Source organism: Lissotriton vulgaris, chromosome 5, assembly GCF_964263255.1.
Source record: "Lissotriton vulgaris chromosome 5, aLisVul1.2, whole genome shotgun sequence".
Taxonomy (NCBI): domain Eukaryota; kingdom Metazoa; phylum Chordata; class Amphibia; order Caudata; family Salamandridae; genus Lissotriton; species Lissotriton vulgaris.
In genome coordinates, this window is record NC_141693.1 from 34,480,162 (window position 1) to 34,499,029 (window position 18,868).

General features: G+C 49.6%; 1 protein-coding gene and 1 pseudogene across 2 annotated transcripts in view; both read left to right on the forward strand.

The window, feature by feature from the left end:
* The window catches only part of ABCF1 (ATP binding cassette subfamily F member 1), a 370,902-nt gene that overhangs the window by 185,322 nt on the left and 166,712 nt on the right, over positions 1 to 18,868 (forward strand). For both annotated transcript variants that reach the window (XM_086920711.1, XM_086920713.1), the window contains one exon: positions 5,792 to 5,931. In XM_086920711.1, the coding sequence (XP_086776837.1) occupies positions 5,792 to 5,931 (140 nt within the window). The remainder of the gene's footprint in view (positions 1 to 5,791; positions 5,932 to 18,868) is intronic.
* On the forward strand, positions 315 to 5,689 carry LOC147710056 (uncharacterized; annotated as a pseudogene).

Below are 18,868 nucleotides of genomic sequence, written 5' to 3' on the forward strand. Positions count from 1 at the left end.
GTCGCGTGACTCTTTGGCGGTCAAGGCCCGGTCGACGCTAGAGACCTACTACGACGAAACATCATGGAACGGAGCCCGTTCAAGAGGTGCCCCGTGTGCAACTTGAAGTACCTTCACATCGACGTCCACCCGGTGTGCAACAAGTGCCTGTCGCCGGATCATGATGAGGCAAGCTGTATGGCTTGTTCTTGTTTCCGCTCCAAGAAGACGATTCGACTTAGGCGCGCCAGGTGGCCCAGCAGACGGCACCTGACCCGGTGAACATTTTTGATACCGAGGGAGAAGAGGCAGACGAGCAGGAAGATCAAGAGCCGATGTCCAATCCAGCTGCGGAAATAGACTCCAACTACGATGCAGACGTAGAAATGCTCGATGCTGAAGACGTCGTCGACGAGGTAGGAGACGACAATGGGGCCTATGGGGCCATGGAAGATAGCTCAAGCGAGGAGCTATGCCCCGTGGAATCAATTCATACGGCTCAGGTCGAGGGCTCGCCGCATGGCCTTACCCAAGATCTTACACTGGGTTCTACAGTCTCGCCTCCGGGCCCGGCTACGGACACTTCTCACGAGCCACAAATGGTGAAATCGAAACCGAAAGTGAAAGCTTCGGTGCCTTCACAACTGAAGGCAATAGAGGCGCCATCGACGCCAAAAGTGCGTGTTGCCTTGGTCGGCTCGAAGTTTTCTAACCTATCGGCGCGGACAAAGTCTACAAGGGTTATCGACCCGGTGAAGGCCGTCAAGGGTGTCTACCCGAAGACTGGGACACCGAAGACGCTTGTCAAGGTCATCGACCCGAAGAAGTCGAAGACGAAGGCCGTCGACACAGACAAAGGGCTCGGCGCTACAAAGGTTGTCGACCTGGTGCCTCGGACGGACGCGGCCAAAAGCGATTCGGCCCTCGAGCCCGCACCTGGGGGCTCAAAGGGACCTGTCGAGTCGACGCAACCGTCCGCCTCCTTCGCAAAGAAAGTGTCGGAGTCGTTAAAACGCATTAAGGACAAGGCTGTCCTACCGAAGGATACTTCCACGCCGAAGACTGCCTCCAAACCTCAAAAGTCACCGGCGCCAATTCAGTTTACACTGCCACCGAATGTGGTGCCGAAGGCCTTCGCACATAAACCGGTCGTCGGGGCCCCCATGAAGGAATCCACGGGGCCGAAGCCTACACCTAAGGTTGTGAGGCCGGAGCATCGACAACCCCTGCTTGAGGAGCAGTCAGAACAATTCGATGCCCACACAGGGAAACTTTCAATTTACAAGCGAAAGATTGCCCCTGCACAGCCTATGGAGTCCTACACAATTCCTTTAAAAAAGGATTCAACGGATTCCCCCGTTCTTGTAGAACTGATAGCTCCACGTGGACAGGACACTGCTCCTATCTCGCCCACTTACTCCGATGTGGAGGCTGGGGAAGGTGACTATGATCAGTACAACTTCCCTGCAGACACTGATCCTGAGGATCAACATGACACATGGGCAGATGCTGCTGACCCAGGGGATCAACAAACTGCCCCGGACACTCAAGTGTATAATGTGAAAACATCACCTACTGAGGACTCAGCGGCATTTATTGTGCTTATTGAAAGGGCAGCCAAAAATCATGATGTCCAGCTCCATGCTGACCCTATTGAGGTGGATTTTTTGTTTGACACCTTTTCCACCTCTGAGAGAACCGTGAAGACTCTGCCAATGCTGAAGGGTGTCTTGAAACATGCTGCAGACATTTTTAAAGAACCCACAAGGGCAAGGGTTATAAACCCCAGAATTGAAAAGAAGTACAAGCCGGCGCCTGGGGACCCTACTTACATCAAGGGCCAGTTGCCGTTGGACTCTCTAGTTGTTTCTAATGCCCGGAAGAGGGCAAATTCACAAACTACTGGTGATGCTCCTCCCCCTGACAAGGAATCGAAAGTGCTAGAAGCATCAGGGAGGAGAGTGGCGGCTCAAGCAGCCAATATCTGGCACATTTCAAACAATCAGGCACTCTTAGCCAGATATGACAGGGCACATTACGATACACTTGAGACCCTGTTACAACACTTGCCAGATGAATATAAAGAGGCAGCTGAGATGCTCATACAGGAAGGGAAACTCATCTCAAATGCTTCTATTAAGTGTGCACTGGACGAGGCAGACACCGCGGCCAGGGCCATTAACACCAGTGTGATGTTGCGGCGACAAGCCTGGCTCAGAATCTCCGGGTTCAAGCCGGAGATACAAACCATCATCCTAAATCAGCCTGTAAACCCTGATCACTTATTTGGGCCTGAGGTAGACACCACCCTGGAAAAAATCAAAAAGGACACAGACTGCTAAATCTATGGGGGCTCTCCAGTCGCAGCAGTTCAGGGGTGGTTCTTTTCGTCACTCAGGCAATAGGGGTGTTTCCAGAGGCCAGCTGTCCCAGCAAACACAGTACAATAAAGGAGGCGTGCAAACCACGTACAACAAACAAAAAATAGAGGTGGATATCGCGGAAACAGCGCCAAGGGCAGAGGTCGTGGAAACAACAACCCCCGATCCTCCGCCACCAACAAACAGTGACGCCTTGTCACTGCCCCCCGACCATACAACACCGGTCGGGGGGAGACTCCAACAGTTCCTGCCGGTCTGGAGATCCATCACCACAGACAGGTGGGTCAGGAAGCTTATCCAGTACAGTTATTGTCTGGAGTTAACATCCACTCCACCCAACATACCACCAAAGCACCGTCCTATGTCCACAGAGCGTTTGCACTTATTGCAGCAGGAGGTACTCGTCATGCTGCAAAAAGGGGCAATCGAGCTCGTGCCGGTGGAGGAAAGAGGCACGGGAGTGTACTCCCTGTACTTCTTAATCCCAAAAAAGGACGGGTCCCTCAGACCCATACTGGACCTCAGACCCCTAAACCAGTACATTCTATCAGAACACTTTCACATGCTAACACTGCAACAGGTTATTCCGTTGCTCAATCAGGGAGATTTCCTCGCCACATTAGACTTAAAGGATGCATATTTTCACATTCCGCTCCATCCGTCACACAGAAAATACCTCAGATTCACCATTCAGAATCAGCATTACCAATTCAAAGTCCTCCCTTTCGGAGTGACTACAGCACCCAGGATGTTCACAAAGTGCCTGGCTACTGTGGCCGCACACCTCCGGAGACGAAACATTCACGTCTATCCTTATCTGGACGACTGGCTTGTCCAAGCGAAGTCAGCCAAGCAGTGCGCAGCCGACATTTCCCACACCATTCACCTTCTTCACGATCTGGGATTCTCACTAAATTACCCAAAATCACAACTCCAGCTTGCCCATATACGGCAGTATCTGGGCGCAACGATAAACACTCTGGCAGCCACAGCACAGCCAAATCCAGTGAGGATCAACAGCATTCAATTGCTGATACAGAAATTCAGACCGCAACACTCGCTCCCGGCACGAGCGTTCATGCAGTTTAATTCAATTTAATTTAATTTAATTTAATTGCGGGTTTATATAGCGCTAGGAATCGACTCCCGGAGGAGTATCTCCGCGCTTCGACCGCTGGGGAACCCATCCTGGCTCACCCTGAGAGATGGTCCCTAATGGGTATCTCTAAGGTGCGACCAAGCATCCCCGGCGGTCATCCATCCATCAGCACTCCACCCGTACTTCCAGCAGTGGGGTCATCCAGAGATAGACCTGTTCGCCACAAGGGAAAACGCCAAATGCCAAAGCTTTCCCGCAAGGTTCCCGCACCCACAGTCGCAGGGCAATGCGATATGGATGAACTGGTCAGGCAAATTTGCGTACGATTTTCCCCCAGCACCTCTAATACCGCTGGTGGCACGCAAACTGAAGCAACACACGATGACGCTCATCCTGGTTGCTCCAACGTGGGCACGCCAACCATGGTACACCACGTTTCTAGAACTATCCGTGGTACCGCATCAAAGGCTGCGCCTCACTCCCAAGCTTTTGACGCAGAGCCATGGCGACATTCAGCACCCAGATCCGCAACAGCTCAACCTGGCGATCTGGCTCCTGAGGTCTTAGAATTTGGCTACCTCAACTTGCCTCCCGACTGCATGGATATCATACGGGAGGCAAGAAAGCCCACCACCAGAGCTTGCTATGCAGCAAAATGGAAGCGGTTTGTCATTTACTGTGCAGACCACAACATCAACCCGCTAGATGCGTCTACTCACAACATAATTTGTTATTTGTTACATCTTTACAAATGCAATCTAGCATATGCTTCCATTCGGATACATTTATCCGCCATAGCGGCTTATCTCCAAAACAGGCAGCATCTCTCAGGTTTCAGAGTGCCTGCCATTAAAGCCTTTCTGGAAGGACTCAAGAGTCATTCCTCCACGGACCCCGCCAGCTCCTGAAAGGAACCTAAATGTGGTCCTCACCAGACTGATGGGTCCACCTTTTGATCCTCTACATTCATGCGAGATTCAGTTCTTAACATGGAAAGTGGCTTTCCTGATAGCGATTACATCACTGCAACATGTTAGTGAACTCCAGGCACTAACTATCCAAGAGCCATTCATACAAATTCACTCCAACCGGGCTGTGCTGCGCACTAACCCTAAATTTCTTCCGAAGGTGGTTTCACAGTTCCATATCAATCAGACTATTGAACTGCCTGTGTTCTTCCAAAATCCTGAGTCGGTAGCAGAGAGAATGCTCCACACTCTTGATGTCAAAAGAGCTCTAATGTATTACATTGATAAAACCAAAGACTTTAGGAAGACAAAACAACTCTTTGTTGCCTTTTCTGCACAACACAAGGGCAACCCCATTTCCAAAGCAGGTATATCCAGGTGGATCGTTAAGTGTATTCAAATTTGCTATCAGAAAGCAAAGCGCACTTTGACAATCCCCCCCAAGGGCCCACTCCAGGCGAAAGGTGGGGCCTCCATGGCTTTCCTTGGAAATATTCCTTTGGAAGACATATGTAGAGCAGCCACATGGTCTACACCACACACATTTACAAAACACTACTGTGTAGATGTGCACTCCAAACAGCATGCAGCTGTAGGGCAGGCTGTTCTCAAAACACTTTTTCACACTGCTGCAGCTGGAACAGGCGGCCGCCGCTAATGGAGGGACTGCTATGTATTCTATGCAATAGATATGAATTCAGCAGCCCACATGCCTCGAACCGAATATGCTACTTACCAGTATGCATCTGTTCTTGGCATGTAGGGCTGCTGACATTCATATCGCCCACCCTCCTCCCCGGCGCCTGTAGCGGCTGCAGCCCTTACAATTACTCTTAGCATGGTCATCGCTCAGTGTTACACTCCATCTTTGCCACAATGGCTAAAAACAATCTGGGGATGGAGTCGATGCCCATGCGCACTGTAGTCCAGGGGAGGAGCCACCTATCTCGTGATACTTCGAAGACTCATCCAGGACAACAATGTGCAATCATCCGGACCCAACGCTAGGCGGCAATCTATGCAATAGATATGAATGTCAGCAGCCCTACATGCCAAGAACAGATGCATACTAGTAAGTAGCATATTCGCTCTCTGCACCGTACTGCCTTTCTCTTGGGTCTCTACCCCTTCTCCCTGGTGCAGTCATTTACTCAGTCAGCAAAGTCCTGCATAAACAGACCTCTCAGCTTGGCTTTGCCATAGTTCCCTTGTATTCTTACAACCACATTTTAGTTTTGGAAGTTTACTTTTGCCCAGTGTGATAAATTATACTGGCATCTGCATGTTCTACTGCTAGTGCTTCATATGTCTCCGTGTCAACTCAATATTCAGGCCTCTCTGCATATTTATTTTTTTATTTCCAGAGGTGATTGCTGATGATACACCAGCTGTCCAGTCTGTTCTGAAGGCAGACACCAAACGCCTGAAATTATTAGAACAGGAGAAGCGTCTCCAGGCCCGCCTGGAGAAGGGCGACGACAGTGCAGGAGATCGGCTGGAGAAGGTGGGTGGCGCTAGAGCAGGAGAAGTGTTTCCAGGCACGCCTGGAGAAGGAGGATGGCAGTGCAGGAGATCTGATGGAGAAGGAAGGTGCCATATCTAGTTCCTGTCTAGAGAAATCAGCAGAAAATGTGGTGTTGCGTCCACTGGGAGTATTAGGAAGACACAAGGGTGTGCTTGTTTACTAGCTAGAATGGTGTTCTAGTTGAGACTAAGCAAGCAGTTTACTTTAAGAAGTGAAGGATGTGGTCAGAAATGAAACCCCTTGTTTGTAGTATGTGTAGCTGTAGTTACGAATACTCTACATATTCCTGCATCTCGTGTTGGGCTCAGCCTGTTACACCTTTTTTTTATTTAGTGTTTTGCACTACCAAGGTCACAGTGGCTCTGTATGTGAAAGGACATGGGTATCGACTCCAGTGTTAGATTGTGTTTCTCTGCCTTCTGGCTTGAACGTGCATTAATGTTGCTTCAGGTATTGACGTGTTTGACACTGGCTGTCGCTACCCTGGAGCTTGTTGCCTTTCATTCCCTTAGAAGACTTTCTGACGCGCCTATCATTCCTTCGGCCTCCTCTGCTTAAACCGCCCAGGACGTTATCACGAAGTAACCTGGTCTCCTTGCCCTCAGGGCTCCCGCTGTTCAAGGCAACACGTCTTCCTTGCGAACCCCAAAGAATGAGGATGCACAGAAGGTAATGAAACCAACGCCGTGCCACTCAAACTAGCTCTGGGTTGACCTCCACATCTGTGAACTGTGCCTCAAAAGATGCCCTTGGTGCCACTCAAACTAGCTCTGGGCTGACCTCCACGCTGTCTGTGAACTGTGCCTCAAAAGATGCCCAAAGTGCCACTCAAACTAGCTCTGGGCTGACCCGGTCTATGAGCTGTGCCTCAAAAGAGGCCTCAGTGCCACTCAAACTAGCTCTGGGCTGACCCTGTCTGTGAGCTGTGCCATATAAGAGGCCTCGGTGCCACTCAAACTAGCTCTGGGCTGACCCACGCTGTCTGTGAACTGTGCCTCAAAAGATGCCCTTGGTGCCACTCAAACTAGCTCTGGGCTGACCCCCACGCTGTCTGTGAACTGTGCCTCTCCAAAGCACGATGAGACCCCATGTGACTCTTTCTTGGCCTTTAGGAGCAAAAAGACCCTTTGGCGGTGTTAAGACAAGCGTTAGGCCCACAATAAAATGTATCATTCATCCTCGGCGATTCCGGACATCTTCGGCGAGGCAGATCTCCTCACCGCTGAAGATCTTTCAGCCCATCAACCCAATAATTAAATCATCAGTTCGGGCTCCTCTGTGTGAGGAAGGGCCTCTTTTGCATGCCTAGCCCCCATTTTGTGCCTGGTTTGATGTGGTTTCGATTGTAGTGCACAGGGCCCCTGCCATCCAGGTCCCCTGTGCCAGTTTTTCTTCCCAAAAACATATCCACAATTGACACTTCTTCTCCCTGTAAGGCCCTAGTAAGCGATGCCCTGGATACCTAGGGCCTGGGAGCTGAAGAGGGTCTCCTGGAGCCCCCCTCACTAGAACCAAGCCACTGCCCTTGCAGCTTGCATGCGTCTGTGAAGTAAACAACGAGTCGACATGGCAGCCTGTCTGGATGCCATGCCAGCCAGCACTGCCTGGAGTTATAGGTGAGCCACCCCTCTAGCAGGCCCTACAGCTCTAAGGCAGGGGCACTATACCACAGGTGAGGGCATAACTGCATTAGTAGATAAACCCCTACAATACTTAAGTTCATTCTTAAATATTGTAAATGCGAGGGAAGCCATGAGGAGTACATGGGCTGGAAACTCGACAACTCGAGTTCTTCAGGACCGTGATGGCTTCACTGAAACCAAGAGTGTTTGGTACCAAACAAATCGTTATAATAAATCCACATTGATGCCAGTTTGAGATTTATTACCTCGTATGCAGTGGGCACCTCAGAGGTGCCCACTGAAAACCTACCGACCCTGGTGTGGGCACTGCCTGGATTTCGACAGCCTGCCACACAAAGGCAGGTTTCTGGACTCCTGGGTAGAGCGCCTCTGCTCTCTCAACCAGAAACAATGCAGATCCTGGGCAGAAGGGTTGCCTCCTCCTCCCCCAGGATGGGTCCAACGCAATGCGACCCACAGCTGCTGCTGCTAGCAGGAGAAGGCAACCCCCAGTTTACACTCCCACTCTGGGCAGGAAAGCCGGCGGGAAAACTCAGGAAGACTAGGTGTGCAGCCTCTGCCAACTCAATCCCTCAGGTGGAGGAGGCAAAGTGAAAGCCGCTTTTCAGTCCCCTCCATTTTGAAGATGAGGGAACTCTTCCAATCAGGGCTAGGATTATCCCCCTCCTCCCACAGAAGGGTGGCTTAATTTAGGATGTAGTCACCCCAGGTAAGGTGCCCATTAGCCCTACCTACCACTCCCCTATAACAACCCATACATTTAGTATATAGAATCTAGATCTGCAGTGACCTAAGAAGAAAAAAGACATCCCTGAAGCCAACCCTGCAGAAAAGCCTGAAGACTACTTCCTTGGCCCCAGGCCTACCGGTCTGTCTCCAACATCGAAGAGCCTGCAACTAAAAGCGACCAGTCTTCAGCCAGCAACCTCTGAAAACCCTGAGAGGACTTATGCCTTTGAAAAAGACTCTAGTCTTCCGTGGACAGCGGACCTGTCCAGAAGAAATAAACTCCAAGTACTCTTGCGCCATTTGAAACCGCGAGTCCTGACCACTCTGCACCCGACGCCTGCGGTCCTTGTCCAGTTAGCCCTCCGACCCAGGGAAAGTCCCCCAGCGATCCTTACCTCTAATCTAGCGCTGGCTGACCTTCCCCGACAACACCTGCAGTGTGAATTTGAATGGCCCGCCATCCGCTAGCAGCCAGATGAGAAGAAATTCAATGTCTAAAGGCACCCCTGCACCCTCAGCCTTGGGTATTGGGAAGCTTGACCAGCAGTGCCCCTGTGACCCCCAACATCCCAACCTACCTGTGCTGTCACAGGTTTTCTGCATGCACACTCCAGTTCGATACCTACAGCCTGTTTCTTAAAGGACAAAACTCTGTAGGATTGCACTGTTCACCCGATGCTGAAATTGCACCTTCACCTGGCCACCACTGGTGGTGTATGTTTGGTGTTGCTTTGTGGCCCCCTCCCCCTCTGTTGGTCCTAGCCCCCTAGCCCCCAAAGCTTGGCCCCTACAACCGATCTATTTACCTGCGAGCAGTGTGGCTTTGAGAACCCCCAGTCCACCCTTGAAACGCGTTGGTCTGAACTCCAGTTTTGACCTCTGCACTCAGTCGCCCCTGTACCGCTGGTGGTGAAGTTTTGATACTCACCTGACCCTTGCTGACCTTTGGTACGAAGACTGGAACTGTAAGTTGCGTACTTACCTAGTTAATCCATTATTGTTTTCCTCAATAGGATAACATTGTATTGTTCAAAAATTGCACCGTCTACTTTAGAAAGTGAAAAGTATTTTTAATTAAAAATGTTCTTACCTTATTGCGAAGTTCATGGTCTTAACATAAAGTACAAACAAAGCTTATTTTTCTAAATTGGTGTGGATTCCCTTTTTGAGTCGTGTTTCAATTATTGGTCAATTTTGTGTAATAAATGTCTTAATCCTCTGTTTGGCCTAAGGCTGCTTTCCCACACCACCACTAATAGAGTACTTTGGGTTTGACATTGATCCCTGTAGACTTTTGAAAAACCTCTGAACTCTGTGCACGTTATAACCACCTAGTGGCTTACCCTATACAGAGCCAGCTTCCTACACTTAGAGTCCAAGAAAGTAGTAGTTCAAGAGGAAGAGATGCCTGAGGACATCCCATCTCCCTCTGTCGACCCCGGACTTAGAGCACGCCGAGACTCACCAGTAAGGTCAACACCCCAAAACATCGTCTAAGACAGATATGCGGCTACATGTTGTAGCTAAGCACTGCCTTTCCAGGAACCGGCATGCATTAGCCACCGTACTCTCTGGAGTTTTACTGTCCTCAAGCTCTGGTAGACCCTAAACAAGCTGACCGTGTTGAGATAGGGTTCAGCCAAGAATCTTAACCCCCAGCGACCCACGAGTCCGAGACCAAATGCCGGTGCCAAAGTTTCGAAAGAGACTCCTCCATCGAGGCAAACACAGTTCTCTCTGAGGCTGTTAACAGCCAACTTTGAAGAGATTCCTATCCTAGAAAATCTCAACAGGCAGGGACTGGGAACACAAAGCAACTCTGCCAATTTTGTGGTGTATTCCCAGGCAAAAATCTTTTTTTTTTTTTGGGACTACGCAGCAGGATTATAGATGTAGGTTCAGTCATCAATTTGTGATTTCATTTTTAAAACCGGCACGTGTGTCTGTGGATACCGTAGAGATAGAGGTTGTAATTGATTCACCTTCTACAAGGGATATTCAACAAACAAAACACCAGATCAGATTGGTTGAATTAAAGGAACTTGTATATGAAGCCCTGAAGAGGTCTTCGTGACGAAACGCGTTGGCTGCATTTGAATTGAATTCAAGAAGAAAAAAATTATTTTATCCACACTAGGAAGATAAACATAAGAATAAAGACATTTCTACCGAACAGATCTATGGAGTCTGTGCATCGTGTTAAAGCACGGAGAGGAATGTGGAAAATAGTATCATTTGTACACTGAAATGTTGTGCTGGCCCACAGAAGTTTTACAATATCATATAGAGAGTCCGCTTCCTACAGTATTGAAGAATGAATGCAAGGCTCAGTTGGTGGTGCGAGAATTTAACAAATGGTTGAATGGACAGGTTTATGAATCGGCTGACGTGATGAGAAGACAGACAAATAGAAAGACACAAACAGGTATACGTGGCAGCTAACCGGGAGACAGGTAGACACACTAACAGGTAGCGATGCATACAGACAAGTCAATAAGCCATCAATCAGACATACAGACAGATGGGCAGGCGCGTATTGGTTAGCATTAAAATGGAGTATGAAATGTTATGGCGCGCACCTTTGCAACATTACCAACATGCAGTAATAGGCAAACTTGCTCTAGAAAACATTGGTATTCTGCGAGCGTTGGGTATTGGTGATGAGAGGGTTTCAGTGTGAGTAACGAGGGTTTGTGATGAAAGGGGGGTCCTTGCCCTGGTTCACCACCAGCGTATTCTGAAATGACAAGCAGGCACATGATGAGAGTAAGCTGCATTCCTCTCACTTTGAAATCAGACTAAAGCAAAATAAACACCAGGCTCCATCGAAGACACAGCTTGACATTTGACCTTGGTCTTTGAATGCCCAGAAAATGTCACAAGTAAGAGCAAGATTTAAAAGCCTGTTTATTACAGAACATGAGTTGATGAAAAAATACAGTAAATCCAGCGTTGGCATTGGGTGGGATGAGCTGAACCTGGACAGCCTACAGCAAATAAAGCCAACAAATTGAAAAGAAGAAAACGCGAGTTACAAACTATGAAGCCATTTGTAAGCGACAGGCTGAATTAATTCCCAGGTCAACTTTCTGAAACCCCCCAAGATGTTATGTTATTTTAAAATTATTTGTACAGCGCATGGACACAGGCGGTTTCAGGGCGCTAGGAGCGGAAGGAAAATGGCAGAAAGATTTGTGGGGCCTTATTCATAGGCTTGCAGGAACAGAAAAGTTTTAAGGAGAGTTCTGAAAAGGGTGTAGCTGGTTACTAGTCTCAGCTGATTCGGAAGGGAGTTACAAAAACGGGGGGCTAGAAAGGAAAACCTGAGACCAGTTTTTTACGTTTGAAGACAGGGATGATGAGCAGATTATGGTAAGAGGAGCGAAGATCACAGGAGGGGACATACCGTTGGATCCTGGAAGAGATGAAGACAGGACCCTGACAAGCAAGTGCTTTGACGATGGTACAGCCAAGTTTAAAATCGGCTACCGGGAGCCAATGGAGGTTCTTCAGCAGGGGTGACATGTTGGTGCTTAGGTTGGCGGAAAATGAGCCTAGCTGCCTGATTTTGCACAAGTTGTCGGCGGTGAAGCTGGTAGACTGGAATGCCAACATAGAGAGTGTTTGCATAGTCAATGCGAGAGGTGACCAGGGCCATGATAACAAGTGTGAGGGCTTCCGTGGTCAAACCTGCAGATTTTCCGAATTCTACGGAGATGGAAGAAGCACGAGGACACTACAGCATTGATCTGTAGCTTCAGAGACAGGTCATTACAAATGATGACACCAAGACTTTTACAGAGTCTGCTGGGCGAGGTGGAATGCCCAGGGATGACGGCCAAAGAGTTCCAGGGGTTAGTGGGCCCTCCAGTCAAGACAAGCTCTGTCTTGTCGGGATTGAGTTTCAATTGACTGGAATACATCCATTCACTAATAAGAATCATGGTAGATTGAAAATTACTAATGGATGCATTGGTGGAATCGAGATTAAATACCAACTGGAGGTCATCGGCATAATTGAAGATTGCGACTGGGCTGTTGCGTAGGGAGACAATCAGGGGTTGCATATATAAATTAAATAAGAGGGGCGATAAAGCAGAGCCCTGAGGGACCCCAGAGGCCAGTTTTGATTTCCCTGCTGAGAAGGTAGACAGACGGACCGCCTGGAAGCGACGATGTAAAAAGGATCTGATCCACTTGAGGGCCACACCCTGAATGCCTTCATTGTTGACACGGTCGACCAGAAGTTCATGATCGACCGTGTCAAATGCCGCCGATAAATCCAGGAGCACCAGGGCCTGGGCGATGTTTTTATCGGCTCCACTCCTAGGCTCGTCCATTACTGCCAAAATGACAGAATCTGTGGAGTGTGCTGGCCTGAAGCCTGCCTGTCGGGGGTCGAGAAACTGGGAATGCTCAATAAATGAGCTGAGGCAGTTTGTAACATGGGCCTCTAATATTTTGCTGAGGTAGGGGAGCAGAGAAATGGGGCGAAAGTTACACCACTAAGGAGTCCAGTGGGAGTAACCACTGTTCTTAATGGGAGTAATTTTGTTGATGAAGAAAGAGTTCAGTGAGTCACATAATGTTTGTGAGGGGACGGATTTAGCAGTCACCCGGTCAGGTTGTGAGTTCATTGACGATTGTGTAAATATCTTTGGCCTTTGTGGATGAGTTGGTGATTTTTTGAAAGAAGTAGGCCGACTTAGTCTGAAGGATGGAGTTTTTGTAATGTTTTAACAGGGCTACATATGCTGTTTTCTCATCGGGGGCATAGGCTCGCCGCCAACGGCTCTCTGCCTGCCTGAGGGCCAGCGTTTCCTTTTTTAGGTCCTCAGAGAACCAGCGTTGGGCGTCGTGGGGACGTTTGATTTTAATTTGTTTTAAAGGGGCAACCTTGTCACTGGCTAATTCTAGCCAGCTATCGAGGTTAGAGGCCTGGTGAGAGATGGGGACCTGTTCATTGGGAGCAGTGGCTCTTAGCAGCGGGTGGAATTCGCCCATATTAGCCCGTTTCCAATTTCTAGCCAAGAGGTTACCTGCTAAAGGCGGAAAGATGGAGGGGGTGTAAGCCATGGTAAAGGAGATAAGGGAATGATCAGACCAAGAGCAGGGAGAGACTAGGGGGAGAGTAATATCAATGTTGGAGGTCCAGACTTGGTCCAGAATGTGTCCTTTAGCGTGAGCAGCTTTGTGCAGATGTTGGGTGAAATTCATGCCTAGAAGAAGATCCGAGAACTCTACCGAAGAGGTGCTTTCACGAGTGTCTGAGGGCCAGTAGTTGAAATCGCCAAGGATAATGATCCTGGCATGGTTGATGACTAGCTGGGAGATTAATTCACAGAAGAGCTGAGGGAACAGGGGCATATGATCAGGGCTTCGGCAGAAAAGGGCACAGATGAAGGAAAACTTGGGGAGACAAATTTCAGAATGAGACTATCGACACGGGGAAGACTATCGATTACTAGGCTGGTAAATGTGTGTTTTTGATGAATAATAGCTGCAACTCAACCCCCTGGTCTACCCGGCACCCTGTTAGTTTGGAGTATTTAATAACCAGAGGGTATTGCCTCAAGGATGTCGGGGGTTGAATCACCCGTGAGCCAGGTTTCCGATAGGAGTAAAATATCAGGAATGTCCGCGTCAATCAATTGAAAGATCTCAAGCTGGTGCTGCACCATGGAGCGCGTGTTTAAATAGGCGATAGCAAGGGGACCTGCAATAGGGGTATTGGGTTAGTAGACATAGGGGAATCCTTGTGGAGGGAGAGGGAATCTTGTGATATTCAAAGGGTGTAGTTTTAGAAACCAGGATCCCTTCTTTCATGGCAGCTGTCCTGGCATTAGCACTAATGGGCCAGTTGTGCTGTAAGTTGTGGAGGTCAGCGGAGGTGTCGGTGGTCATTTGGGCATTATAACTGGCCCCTGGTCCCGACTGGGCGCAGACGGGCGCAGACGGCTTGCCTTTGGCGCGCCCGCTGCGCCTCCGTCTAGTTTCCATTTTAATAGTCCTGATAACGGTAACAACTGGCCCGCTAACCTCCCGGAAGTGAGGGGGCAGGCGGAAGTTGTGATGGTCACTGTGAGACCCTCCGAACAATCGGCACTTGCCGCGTCGGAACGGAGTCAGGAGCAGTGGAGAAGAAAGTTTGCCAAGTAGGTAAAAACAAAGATTAAAAACTGGCAAGTCACTTTAGGCAGTGTAATTTTACAAATGAGCAACAAAGCGCTACGCACACACATCTTGATGTCTTTAGCATTGCCAGACAGCTGTGCTGTCTGGTAGGCTACGATTTAAACAGGGAAGATTAGGTTTTGCCATTGCTTTAAATGGCAAAGTCAAATCAGCAGTTTAAAACTGCCCTTCCAGTCTGCAGTAGCAAACTGGGAGCCATGTGTTCGAGGCATGTGGGCTGCTGAATTTATATCTATGCATAGATCGCCGCCTAGTGTTGGGTCCGGATGATTGCACATTGTTGTCCTAGAAGAGTCTTCGAAGTATCACGAAATAGGTGGCTCCTCCCCTGGACTACAGTGCGCATGGGCATCCCCTCCATGCTCAGATTGTTTTTTTCTGCCATTGGGTTCGGATGTACTTCTTAACTCACGTTCGGAATATATTAGTTACTCTTTTTCGAGGCCAAAAAGCCTTAGGGGCATCGGTATTGTCTTTCGTTCGGTGCCTTTTACCTCTTTCCAGTTCTTTGAACTAGACTTCGGAAGACTTTTCGCCTTTCGACACCAAAGGCCCCTCGACGATCGACGATGGAACGGAGTCCGTTCAAGCGCTGCCCCGTCTGAAACTCGAAATATCCCCACATCGACGTGCACCCGGTGTGCAACAAATGTCTCTCACCGGACCACGACGAGGCCAGCTGCATGGCCTGTTCGAAATTCAGATCGGAGAAAACTCTCCGTCTTCGACGCGCTGCACGACAGTCGGCGCTAGAATCGGCACCAGACCCAGAAAACATCTTCGGTGGTGACGACGAAGAAAATGTACAAGAAGAGGATCCGGAGCACTCTGATCCCGCGTCGGAGCCAGACTCCACCTACGACGAGGAAGAACTTTACGTCCATGATGAAGACATCGTCGAGGTAGGAGACGACGTACAACCTATTGGTGCCGTCGAGGACGACTCAAGCGAGGAGCTGGGCCCAACCGCAGTAGCGGGCCCCATAAAGACTCTTCCACGGCTCAGGTCGAGGCATCGCTGGAAGGCCTTAGCCAAGATCTTCGACACCGTTCTCTAGTCCCGCTTCAAGGCCCGACTAAGAACATTTCCAAAGAGCCATCGGTCGATCGGCCACACTCAGTGGAGAAATCGAAACCGAAACCAAAAGACACAAAATCTAAACCTACACTGGTTAAAACAACCATCGGCTCGACGACTTCAGAAACTTCCAAGTCGAAACGTGCGCTTGACCCCTCGCGGGTCAAAAGGGGGCGTCGAACCGAAGATCGGATCGACTACGCCTGTGTGTACGGTTTAACACGTCACGCTCCCGTCGACTTCCGGCTCCAAAGATGGCGACTCTTCCAAAGGACTCGAGGCCCAGAAGACCATCGATCCGAAAATAAAGAAGCCACTGGTAGTCAAGGCCTTCGACCCGAAGCCAAAACTCGGATCGAAAGACCTGACCGCGTCGAAGCACAAGGGCGTTCCTGCTGCGCAACAACGGCTCAAATCGACGCAAGGCCTCAAACACACTGAACCGTCGAAGTTGGTCGGATCAAAGACAACACCTCCATCGAAGCAAGTCAGTCCGTCACCGATGCTTACGGCGCCGATAAAGTTCGGACTTCCCCCGACAGCACGGCCTAAAACTGTTCAACACACACAGGCTACCGACTCCTCAGAGTCCACGTCGGTTGCCGCAACCACTCAGCCTCGGACGGAAGACGTTATATTCCAGCCACCGTCCCACGACAACCAGTCGAAACTCTACATCGACTCAGAATCAGGTCGACTCACCGTTTACAAGCGTAAGATCATGCCTGAAAAGCCTATGGAACATTATAGGATACCACTAAAGAAAGAGAGACTCTACCACCTCTCCTATTCTTTTTGAACCCATGCAATCATATGGTCAGGACTATACCTACTCTCCCGCACATGTCACTGAGGATGAGGAGGAAGGGGACAATGAGGACCAGTTTAACTATCCCGTAGATACTGATCAAGATGAGTCCCAGCCGTGGGCTGACACTGTGGACCCTGCTGAACCACACACCACCCCTGATACTCTTTCATATGCTATCAAGCCTTCGCCTACTGAAGATACTGCTGCGTTCAACGCACTGATGGAGAGGGCGGCACATAACCATGACGTAGATATGCACGCTGACCCCGTGGAGGAAGACTTTCTTTTTGATACATTCTCCACAACAGAAAGGTCTATAAAAACTCTGCCTATGCTCAAAGGTGTGCTCAAACATGCAAGTGACATTTTTAAAGAGCCCACTAATGCAAGGGTGGTGAACCCAAGAATTAAGAGGAAGTACCGGCCTGCGCCCGTGGACCCTACCTACATCAAGGGCCAACTCCCACTGGACTCCTTAGTGGTGGCTAATGCTCTCAAAAGAGCGAACTCTCAGACAACGGGTGATGCTCCTCCTCCGGACAAAGAATCCAAGATCTTGGAAGCATCTGGAAAACGTGTGGCAGATCAAGCTGCTAACATTTGGAGAATCTCCAATACCCAAGCCCTGTTAGCAAGATATGACAGGGCACACTATGACACGTTAGAGCAGTTAATGCAACACCTGCCAGATGCTTATAAGAAGGGCGCAGAAATGCTTATACAAGAGGGGAAGTTGATCTCCAACGCGTCCAGTAAGTGCGCGTTGGATGCAGCCGACACTGCGGCTAGGGCCATAAACACTAGCGTGATGCTCAGGAGGCATGCCTGGCTCCGCATCTCTGGGTTTAAGTCGGAGATCCAAACTACCCTACTCAATCAGCCAGTAAACCCTGACTTCCTGTTTGGTCCGGAGGTGGACACCACGCTTGAAAAGATTAAGAAGGACACTGAAACTGCTAAATCCATGGGAGCTCTGCAGTCTCAGCAGTTCAGGGGCGGTTCCTTTCGTCGCTCCGGTAACAGGGGAGCTTCAAGAGGACAAGCGTCGCAACAAGCCCAATACACCAAGGGAGGCACACAAACCACCTATAACAACAATAGGGGTGGATACCGTGGGAACAGCACCAAGGGCAGAGGACGTGGAAATAATAATGCCAGATCCTCCGCCACTAACAAGCAGTGACGTCTTGTCACTGCCCCCCGACCATATAACACCGGTCGGGGGAGACTCCAGCAGTTCCTGCCAGTCTGGGAAACCATTACCACGGACAGGTGGGTTAGAAAACTTATACAACACGGTTATTGTCTAGAACTAACCTCCACTCCACCCATCATACCCCCAAGGCACCGTCCTATGTCCGCCGAGCACATGCACTTATTGCAGCAAGAAGTCATATCCATGCTGCAAAAAGGGGTCATAGAACTCGTGCCTGTAGAACAACAGGGAACAGGGGTGTATTTACTGTACTTCTTAATCCCAAAGAAAGACTGGTCTCTCAGGCCCATTCTAGACCTCAGACCTCTAAACCAATACATCCTATCAGAACACTTTCACATGCTCACTTTACAGCAAGTTCTGCCGTTGCTCAGTCAGGGAGATTTCCTAGCAACCCTAGACCTAAAGGACACATATTTCCACATTCCCATTCACCCCAGTCACAGGAAATATCTCAGGTTCACCATCAACAACCAGCATTACCAGTTCAAGGTCCTGCCTTTCGGGGTCACTACAGCCCCCAGAGTGTTTACGAAGTGCTTAGCGACAGTGGCCGCGCATCTTCTTAGGCAACACATCCATGTCTATCCTTATCTGGACGACTGGCTTGTACAAGCAAAGTCAGCCCAGCAGTGAGCCAGCCACATGTCATGCACAATTCACCTCCTACACAGTCTGGGATTTTCGCTCAATTACCCGAAGTCCCATCTTCACCCTGCACATATACAGCAGTACCTAGGCGCAGAAATAAACACTCTCGCTGCCACAGCGCAACCAAACTCAGCGAGAGTCAACAGCATGCAAGTGTTGATTCAAAAATTCAAGCCACAACACTCCCTCCCAGCGCAGGTGTTCATGCAACTAATAGGCATGATGGCCTCCTGCATCTTTATAGTCCCGCACGCGAGGCTACACATGCGTCCGCTTCAGGAATGCTTGGCACGCCAGTGGAACCAGGCTCAAGGACAGCTAAAAGACCTAGTGTTGGTGACCGGTCGCGCATACAACTCTGCATTGGTGGAACACACAAAATCTTTGCAGGGGACGACCGTTCCAGAAGCCTGTACCACAGATAGTCCTGACGACGGACGCATCTCTCCAGGGCTGGGGAGCGCATGTCCTCCATTATACAGTGCAGGGACTATGGACACCGCAACAGCAGAAGATGCACATCAACCTACTGGAACTGATGGCAATCTTCATGGCAATGAAGGCATTCAAGTTGCATCTCTGCAACAAAGTCG